General features: G+C 36.4%; 2 protein-coding genes across 6 annotated transcripts; both read right to left on the bottom strand.

Moving 5' to 3' along the window:
* Positions 1–292: 292 nt before the first annotated feature.
* Positions 293–4541, bottom strand: LOC129730628 (cysteine-rich venom protein-like). Of its 3 annotated transcripts, XM_055690108.1 has the most exons (7): positions 4214–4541; positions 3623–3847; positions 2878–3014; positions 1961–2106; positions 1617–1817; positions 1245–1334; positions 293–1188 (listed from the first exon to the last, which is right to left on the bottom strand). In XM_055690108.1, exons 2-7 carry the CDS (start codon positions 3696–3698, stop codon positions 1026–1028), a joined length of 813 nt encoding a protein of 270 aa, XP_055546083.1. In that variant the 5' UTR covers positions 3699–3847; positions 4214–4541; the 3' UTR covers positions 293–1025. The 3 variants fall into 3 exon arrangements, with proteins under 3 accessions (XP_055546083.1, XP_055546084.1, XP_055546082.1); XM_055690109.1 differs by having other exon boundaries at positions 1245–1354; positions 3623–4541; XM_055690107.1 differs by having other exon boundaries at positions 3623–4541.
* A 592-nt stretch (positions 4542–5133) lies between these two features.
* LOC129727984 (dynein axonemal assembly factor 6) lies at positions 5134–9630 on the bottom strand. Of its 3 annotated transcripts, none has more exons than XM_055686314.1 (3): positions 6083–9630; positions 5754–5937; positions 5134–5692 (listed from the first exon to the last, which is right to left on the bottom strand). In XM_055686314.1, exons 2-3 carry the CDS (start codon positions 5863–5865, stop codon positions 5193–5195), a joined length of 612 nt encoding a protein of 203 aa, XP_055542289.1. In that variant the 5' UTR covers positions 5866–5937; positions 6083–9630; the 3' UTR covers positions 5134–5192. The 3 variants fall into 3 exon arrangements, with proteins under 3 accessions (XP_055542289.1, XP_055542288.1, XP_055542290.1); XM_055686313.1 differs by lacking the exon at positions 6083–9630 and adding an exon at positions 6037–6052; XM_055686315.1 differs by lacking the exon at positions 6083–9630 and adding an exon at positions 6006–6020.
* Positions 9631–9700: the final 70 nt, after the last annotated feature.

Here is a 9700-nt window from a genome sequence, read left to right as displayed (position 1 = left end):
CAGATTGAACCTTATCCACCTGTTTTGATATTTCGGATCTTAAATTATGGTGGACAACCTGCAGAGTTTGATCAATTGTTTTTTTTTTTTCAAATTTTGATTTGATAAAAATAATGATGGCTCTTTGAACCGCGGTGCAAATGCTGAATAAAAGCTGCTTAGCTAAAAAATAATATTATATACCTAAAAAAAACGCCTTCGACATTTTAACATGCCATAGTAAGTACCAGCGTACAATGACCTTGTGCTGTTTGCTGTGGAATATGTATGTATACATAGTGATGACTCTTGAGACCGATTAATATACTGTTTCCCTGCGTCAGGTGCTTTATCGTTTGTAGTTAGCATTCCAGTAGCACAGCTTGGGATTACCGGGTGCCGAATTGTAAATTATGTAAATTAGTATGTATATAGGAGCATCATGCTTCTTTTGGTCGTAACATAACATTCAGAGAAAAAGCACCGCGAAGTAAAACATCAAATGACAGCAAAACATTCCCATCAAACCTACCAGAAAAATTTCCAGAAATTCAGCGGCTTCTGAACAGAATACATAAGCAGATAAAATAAGACTCGTCGCTATGGGTGAATCGAAAGTAGGTACATACACAGAAATCTCTGTTTATCATAATGATTGACGATATTTTCTGCATCACCACTTACTCACCTTATTCGTTTCATGATGTGGTCCAACCTTAGATTGCAGACATCGTAGTGCAACTATGCGCCATTCATGCTAAAGCTCTCCTGAAGTTGTACGTCAACCATTCAAATCAAGCCTGCTCAAACCATGAATGAAATTAAACACAGTCATTCTAGTCACGTTGCATGAATTTGCATTGTGCACTGTGGTACTCCTCCTCGAAAGATTTCGGGAAGCGGAATGGAGTTGCATTGGTGCAAAACCGCTACTGTGGTGGAAGATTCTTGATAAAATAAATTACACTTAAACAATCATTTATTTATGGCACATTTCGGTGATAACACCGCTGGTCATAGCGGTATCTCACTAAACAAACAATGGGTCAGTCATGTACCATTCCCTGGCAGGTACAGGTGGCCATACAATTCCGCTGTCGATCCAGACCTTCTGGTGTCACCGTGTTACAAAGCCAACCAGGCCAAGTTTTGTATAACTCCCTACAGTTCGCCCACAAATCCGCCGAATTACAAGTGTTGGTACATAACCTTTAAAAAAATTCTTGTTGCCTAATTTATGGGTGAAGCGCATACCAACTGCTTACCTGATTTTTTTCGATTGGCATTGCTGCTGGCACGAGCCGCAAGGTTTGCCACGCCTATAGGGAACACCCAACTTGTCTTCGTGATTTCCGCTGGAACGACACGATAGCAACTAGTACTGTTTTATACTGAAATTCTAATTCCCTAATGTGCACAATTTATGAGAATTCAGCACTGGAATATTTTAAAAAAATTTTTTGCTGCACTTGTAGTATTGGATCGTAAGAGCTATAAATTTTATTAATTCAAACACTTTAGGTGTTTCAAAATCATAAACTTCAATATCTGTTATCGACAGACTCATAATCTCTTGTTTTTGTAATCTTCCTTAGCTATAACAGTGATGATAAAAGTCATCGTTTAATTATACTCACATGGGACAGTAGTTACAAACATAGTTGAAATAAGGTTTGCCTGTTGGACCACCCCGAGCACACTTTGCTAGACCGCATCCAACTTTATGCGAGGCCGCCCACACCATTTGTGTGTAGTGTCCAACTGCTACCAAATCATTTTTATGTGATCCATATGTAAAATTCTGCCGCTCCAAAAACCACGTCCGAAGTGCAAACAGCCTGAAAACATAGGAAATAATACATGAGACAGGTGTTATGATTTATTCCACCTAGACATCTCCAACAGGTGAAATATTTTGTATGTGACGATTAACTATAAAGATTTGATTAAACCAGTTTTGTGTAAAACCAGCCGAACTTACCAGGGAACTTTATGGGTAGAGACAAAGATGTTCTGTCCGCAAGCTCCGTAACTGTCGATCCATCGTCCCTTTGGAGTGTCGTGGGTTAACAGTCGGCACTGATCCGCCCACTTTTGTGCCGATCGAGCTGCCACATGGTGCCACCTCTGTGAAAGTTTCAAGAAGTTAATGTTCGATTTACTACGATCAACTATCGATACCAAAAGCACATTGAAAATTATTAAAGAAAAAATGGAAAATGCACTTCTTAAATGAAAAGCAAACTGCAAGTACAGTGATTTTCTTCAAGGTTATAAGAAAATAATGTTGGTGGTAAAAAATTGAAAATAAAAATATCTCCCACCCATCGATACTCCGCACGCGGCCTCATGAATTTTATCCCAATGTCCACCCGATTTGGAAACTGGGTCTGTCAACTACCATCGCATGCGACAATAAAAAAACGCCGCGAATGTCAACGCCTGTTAGTGATTTAGTATCTTTGGAAGGATGAATCTCAGAAACAACTTCAACCAGAGGATGGTGATCCCAACTTTGTAGAAATTAAAAAAAAAATGCAGAATATTTATAAAAGAATATAGAAGATATGGTACAAAATCTTCAGGTTAAATTATTGAAAAAATCACAAAACAAATCGTACATTAACATTAAGGTCTCCCAAACTAAAAGAAAACTCCCACGCAAATATGAATTTGTCATTGGCGCCTGTTTATAATAATGTGCAAACAAAATCGCTCTGTGTGTTAATAAATTTACTACTTAAAAGAAAAGATATCCCAATACAGTATACTTCTGCGCATATAGTAACACAATACAATATTGCCTATCCAGGCAACGTTGAAATAAATTCACACCTTTTAACAGTTAGGGTATAGCATTCTCCATTGAGAACTTAATCTGGTTCGATTAACACTCACCATACTCAGCATATTGGAAGCTGGTGGTGCCACTTTGGTACGGAAAAAATTGTGTAGAACGACTATCCTCCGCTGAACTTTGCGCGTCCGTGGTGATATCGCTTTCATTGAGAGCCGGTCTCCATACAGTCTGGGCACTGTTCAGCAAACCACGCGTCACAGAAGGGTGATGATCCATGCGCGCGACGATACACAAATGAGACGATTTGATGCGAATGCCATGGGAAACCAAATAGGAATAATCGACGTTATTTGAAGTGTTGGTTCTTAATTACTAAAATGCGTTATCAACTTAATCAACAAAAAAAGCGTTTTTTTATGGTTCACGCACCATTTTTAGGATTGAATGTATAAAAAAAAATATACGAAATCAAGTTGGGTTCAATTTTTGATAGTGTAATAAAAATGCAAACCTTGAATAAAAATAATTAAATTTAATGTTAAACGACATAAGCTTTATTTGATTGTAAGGCGGTGTTTGAACTTTATTTGACACAGCTTTCTGTTTTATTCATGTGATGTCGCGTATCTTGATATCAGAATCCATACATCTAGTTTTCACGGGAAATTTGGTGCATGACATTTGATATCTAGATAGGCAATATCACATGATATCCACTGTAGTGTGAACAGGTGATCACACTCACCAACGCTCGTTAAGATCTTTTAAAAAAATGATTGACGTAAATAACTTTAGAAGCATGCATTCATACATTTATGAATATTTAGTGTCACAATGTCTTACATCTGTCGAATCTCCAGCTAAACGCCAAATCCACCGAAAGCGCCAACAATGCTAGCAGGCATATTATCTTGACCATTTCGCAATCTGAATTTTTTCGATAGTATATTTTACTAAGTAACCTTTATCAATGAATCTTCCCCTAAGTGCTTAATAGATTTCACAATGACAAAATTTCTATTCCTTGTTTCATTGTTTTTCTGCAAATCTCAGCAAGTACGCACCGTTCTGCAAATTACGACAGCATACGAAGCAGAAGAAGGAAGATCATTCAAGTGTCCCAATAAATTATTTTCAATGGGCAATTCAAAAACATCTGCAATCGTTAAGTGCTGAGGAAACCCGCCAAGATTACACACAGAGACAAAATAATTGGACATTCATTCGATAATAAAAATATACACTACAAAACGATACATATGTTCTGTCTTATCTGCATTACACTCTCTCACAAAGATTGTTTAACATAACGAAAAAAAATTTAAATTAAGCTTGCGATAAAGTAGTTCATAAAAACTATTCAGATGACTTATATCAACATAAATTTACAACAGCAGAAGAGTTCATCAACACGCATAAATCTCCCTCTATTACCACTATCGAAATATCACCAATCGTCACAAAAATTCCGTAGACAAGGGAACCTGCAGATACAACTGGCATTAGTCACACACCGCCAACACAAGTATCGCTATAAACCCGCTGCAGCTTGAGATTCGACCGGCATTCGGCGACAATCTGTGAGTTCAACTCGGTAACAGCGGATGGTTTTGGCGCGTCCGAACCGTGGCAAAATTCGCACTGAACTGATTCATATACTACAAACCGGTTGCAAGAAAGCACAATGATTCTACGATTATCCTACCCGGCTTCTACAAAGAGATCCTGCGGTTGTTTCGATTGGAAGAGTCGAGTTTTTCTTATATCAGATACTATACCATGTCATGTAGACAGAACAGATTAGTAAACAAAATCAAACCACACATGTCGCATCTAAAACGGTTAAGAGATGCGCCGCACCTGGTTCGAGAGAATCGTTATGTAGACCGCGAAAATAGAGATCAATGAAAGCAATTCGCCTATCGGTGTGGTTTGTTCTTAGATCGTTATCATGTTTATCAACTTTCAATAAATTGTTAAGGACGTAAACATTTATTTACTCCTTACGAATAATCTTGACAGTACGGTTAACATGTTCTAATTGTGTCGAAATGAATTCCGGTATCGCGGAACTAATTTTAAGGTGAATACACAAGCTTTTTTCACAAAGAGCGAAATGAAAAATAAGCTTAAACGAGAATCGTGATCAACCAGAGTTTATGGAGTATACGTTGCTATCTCAATCGCGAAACTTGTCCAAGAACCTGTCTGCTGTTTTTGATTGATTTATGCAGCCTGCAAATTTTGCACAATTTTCGAGACCGATTGCAGGCCTTTTCGGCTGATGGATTGAGATATTGGATAATTATGGAAGCGCTTCCTTGTACGGGAATTGATTATCGATTATGGAGGTCGCATTTCGAGTTTTATTTAAATACATATTAAAGACAGCTTAAACGTGAATTAATGGCGTTCAAAAGTTGACAAAATCTAGATCTCGTTCCATTTTGAGTGTCAATTTGAGAGTTTTGTCTTCCAAAAACCAAGCGGCGTTACCCTTATCAGGGTTAACTCTGTGTGGCAATTGGAGCTTTAGGAAGTATTTGGGCGATTTTACCACAACACACTGCTCTTGAACTGAAAGGTCAATGTGTTGGATGCCAACTGTTTCACCTGCTAAAAAGATCTCAACAACCATGCTCTCACAGCTCGCCGTACTCGGAGTTTTGCCGTTCATCTGTAGATACAGGTCTTCGGTGCAAACAGTTTGTTTGTAGGAAATTCTATAATCTGGACTAGGACGTGATTCCAGCAGTGCATCACCTTCCTGCTCTTGCTGGTGTTCCCATTCTTCTAGGGTTTTAGGTTGATACGTTTCAACGTCTAATGGCTTGTATGTGTTTCGTTCCACCAAGTTCTCGGTGTTTCCATCTGATCGTTTCGAAGTTTTGGCAGATCCAATGTCCCCAGGACCTGGATGAATAAGCAGCAATAGTGTTTGAAAAGTTATATATTTATACACAAGATAAATTACCCATATGTTTAACGTTTTCCTTGGGCGAATCATCTTCCGAGTCGCTGTCCGCATTAGGTGATATGAACAGTTTTTTCAACAGTTTAATGTTTTCAGCTCCTAAAAGCGACATTGTTGCTCGATTGTTATAGATCTCGATGCGATAACAGCATTAAATACCACAAAACTTTAAGTCTGCGAGAAACTAAAAAATAGAGTTAACGAAAGAGGACTATCGATTCAACAACAATGAAACATTTGACTCTTAGTTACTGTTGCTAACCAGTTTCTATGCCATACGAACCAATAAATTAATCGATTGAATTGAAATCAAGTAAGTAGGTAGATACCTATGAACGTGAATTAAAATCTTTTGATTTGAAATTTTTCTCTCTATCGATTAATCACTAGGTATTCATTGTTGGCACATGATTTTTCTCAAAATCTAATAAAATCTTCAGACAGGGTGGCGAAAAGTTTTCACAATTAAATTTCTGGTATTCTTTGAAATATAACATTATTTCCCTGATATTTTTCGGCGTTCAGCACACGCAACGTAGATGGATGCAACTCTAAAATGCAAGTGGAAAAAGTGTTCGATCGTATATGAAATCAAACAGTAAAGGTACCGCATTAGCTTTTAAAAATCCGTTTTGGCCCTGAAGAGCCATTTTAAAAAGAATCACGTCTGTGCTAAAAAAAATTTCCCTGATTGTTTTTCAGTTTTCCCTGATATTCCTTGGCATTTCTTGATTTGGCAGGGTTTTCTAGGTTTCCGGTACCCTGCTAGATATCGTTAGAAAATCATGCTTTCCATCCTATGAATTTGTTAAATAAACATAAGAAAGATAAGCAATACGCAATAAAGTAACTGGAAATAACATAGTAAATTACGAAGCAACTTTAATTTTTTGTAATCAATGACAAAAGTTAGAAGTACGGCAGTCGTTCTTCGAATTCTTTAGTAGTAATTGTCAGTCCGATACGATGCTAAGAATATTGATCTGAAATTTTATCGCCGATGAGTCAAAATACCGTAATCGAGCCAACTATGATCTCGATCTTCGATCCTTTTGATTATCACGTAGAGAATTGTACCTACTTGTATTAAATTGTCAATTTATTTTTATTTGTTAGATTTTTTATAATATATAAATACAGTTTTCATTTTATTAGACTATCCCTTTCGTTTTGCTTAGTTTTATTAATTACAATCAACATTCTGTCTATTCCTATCTCGTTTGGAAATTCATACACCACTTCGGCGGCAAACGCTTCAATCGGTATAGTAATGAATTGAGTTCGATGTAAACGATATGAAAAATCATAACATTTCGACATGTGAATGTGAATAGTATTCAACCACATTTAGGAAAAATAATTAAAAATGTTCACCAAGCAGGTTTACTACGAATATACGATACCAATTTTCAACTGTGATACCTTAAAAGTACGACGTGTAAACTGTGTGACAACCTCTTTTCACAATGAATGCAACAATATTCTGTAAGCATTTGTTAACACCATACTAAAATTTTGAAACAATCGTAAGTAGGTGCTGAAGTAAGGCAACCAATTTTTTCGGAAAAAAGACCATTGCATCAATTAAAAATCATAAATATAAATAAAAAGTTCACTCATTTACGTTCACTAACCTCAATTGAAACGCACTGCCATAATCACATTGCCATCATCGTATTTACATGTATGCTAATAAAAAGTCGTTTTTCTTTTAGAGTTAATTTATAACTTCAACAAAAATGTTTGCACACTTTTCTCCTTTTTTGACGCATAAATCCGCTGCTGCTTGTACAATACCTACTGCACACACTTTTAGTGTTTGTTTCTTTCATTTGTTTTTTTTTTCGTAGACTAATTTTTGCTATCAAATAAAATCCTCGTATGAATGAAGATACCGTTAAGAACATTCCAATGTTGGCAGAGATTGATTTACAACTACTCTAGTGATCAGAACTGCATTTTCATCATAGGGAGTCAACAAACTCAAGCAGGAGATATTAGTCTGTGAAACATTGGGTCTCCCAAGCCCAACCACACTTCGTAGATGATTTTCACGATGCAGCATTAAAGAAAACATATACACTTCCATCCTTCCTTCCTTTTTCAGCCTGTTTCCATCGGTATTTTCCTTCATTTACTAAAATTAAAATTTTAGCGGGTTTATTCTATAGATCAACGAAATCTTTATGCCACCTTTGACATATTTTGATTCCATTACCACTCCCTCCATAGTCTATCTATGTAGCATATACAAAACCGAAGCGCTGTGTTTCTACAACAGCTTGGACACACAATTACGGCACCACACTACCATTTACCTATTATTACAACCGGAAATTAACATTACAAAAATCGATTCACAAACATGCATTTAATTATGTCTGAACAAAAAAAACATACACTGTTAAAAAAACCTGCAAAACAATCTCTCACGAAAGAAACTGAATCCAAAACTAAAACGTTTGTCTTTATCAGATGTTATAAATGCGAATTCTCATCATAAAAACTACCTCTTAATAATATCAAAACATTTCTAGAGCTTTTGAAGCTAAGTCTTCCATTTTATTTTTAAAACTCATCATAACGTTCGTCACCTGTAGTTTCATGTGTTAGTCAGTAAGTTATGCTACCTTGTTTAATTAGGTTTGATTGAATGGAATCTGTACAGCCGTCCAATAAGCTTCGAGCATCTGTTAGGCGGACACATCGTTATTAATCCACCAGTCGTTCTTACCTGCCTTTTAAAGTTTGTTCGCAAAACGTATTAGCAAGTGCATGGAAAGCACCGCGTGTAATCTTTCCTTGCAATGCAATTTCAACAAATGATTTAATATTACGAGCCGTATGATTTTACTAATATGATTACTACTTTCCAAGTCTGGATTTTATGATAAGTAACTGGCAAGTCCACCACATGTCAGAATTGGATGATATGAATTTGATTAACGTAGCAGCTTTTTCAAGCGTCTTTAAAATGTGGATGCGTATGTACATTTTTCTTTCAGATAACCAAACTGTGCAGCAAATTATTTAAAAAAGAAAACAACAAAAGAACCATTTATCTCTACTATAAATAGTTAAATATCAATATGACGGAAGTGTATATCAGAAAAAAAACTAAAATAAATCACGTCGCTGTTAGGCTGATGTTTTAGAATTATTCCTTAAATAGTCATATTATTCCTGTAATATTCATATTTTACAGATTGCGAATAAAAGCGAATTTCCATCTAATAACTTATGTTGTTATTTTTGGGAGCTACCATGCCCAAAACTAAGGACATATATTGACAAATACTAAGTACTTGAACACATATTTTTCATCCATAGCTACCTCAAATTCTGCTTGCCTGCTAATTACTTTTACATTTGCTTTCACGTTGACAAGAATCACCATGTTTGCAAACCTGATATTTTCTATCATCAGAAAACCAGTCCATGAAGTCACAATTTATCAAGTTTTAAAAGTGAACATTACTTTCAACTGGAAATAGCATCTCTTTTCCAGATTGGAGTATATAGGCCCCTATTACCGAAGACGAGGCGAGAAACTCGCCTCGCCCGCAGTCACCGACAAGTCGAGTAAAATATTGTACATGTTAGGGAACGCGAATTAAACTTGGCTGGTGACAGCTACTCGTCCAAAATCCAGCCGACTCGACATTTGCAATACCAAAATTGATCAGACGAGTAACGTGCCGTTCGGCTTGTCTTCTGTAAAAGAGACCATAAAAATCAGAAACAGCATAATTTTTAATAATTCCGCACGACATAGATAGGTCCATGCGGTGCTTATGATTATCTCCACTTTACATCACTAGACTGTTCGAAAGCACTGCAGTCAAGATGAACATCTATACCAAATCTCTTCCCCGGTCTGTCTAACAATAACGGGAAAATTAAAAATTTTCAGCACTTTTTCGTCACCAGAACAGCAAAACATCAAA

This window comes from Wyeomyia smithii, chromosome 3, assembly GCF_029784165.1.
Source record: "Wyeomyia smithii strain HCP4-BCI-WySm-NY-G18 chromosome 3, ASM2978416v1, whole genome shotgun sequence".
Classification (NCBI taxonomy): Eukaryota; Metazoa; Arthropoda; class Insecta; order Diptera; family Culicidae; genus Wyeomyia; species Wyeomyia smithii.
This window is presented reverse-complemented; position numbering and strand designations above follow the sequence as displayed.

What these genes read in the sequence shown, in the direction of transcription:
- LOC129730628 (XM_055690107.1), bottom strand. Translation starts at nt 3,698, where the DNA reads ATGGTCAAGATAATATGCCTGCTAGCATTGTTGGCGCTTTCGGTGGAT. An exon ending in GTTTGTAACTACTGTCCCAT is followed by an intron (nt 1,335 to 1,616) that starts GTGAGTATAATT and finishes GTGTCGTTCCAG; the next exon opens with CGGAAATCACGAAGACAAGT. An exon ending in TGCCAATCGAAAAAAATCAG is followed by an intron (nt 1,189 to 1,244) that starts GTAAGCAGTTGG and finishes ATTTTTTTAAAG; the next exon opens with GTTATGTACCAACACTTGTA.
- LOC129727984 (XM_055686314.1), bottom strand. Translation starts at nt 5,865, where the DNA reads ATGTCGCTTTTAGGAGCTGAAAACATTAAACTGTTGAAAAAACTGTTC. An exon ending in GGAAAACGTTAAACATATGG is followed by an intron (nt 5,693 to 5,753) that starts GTAATTTATCTT and finishes TTATTCATCCAG; the next exon opens with GTCCTGGGGACATTGGATCT.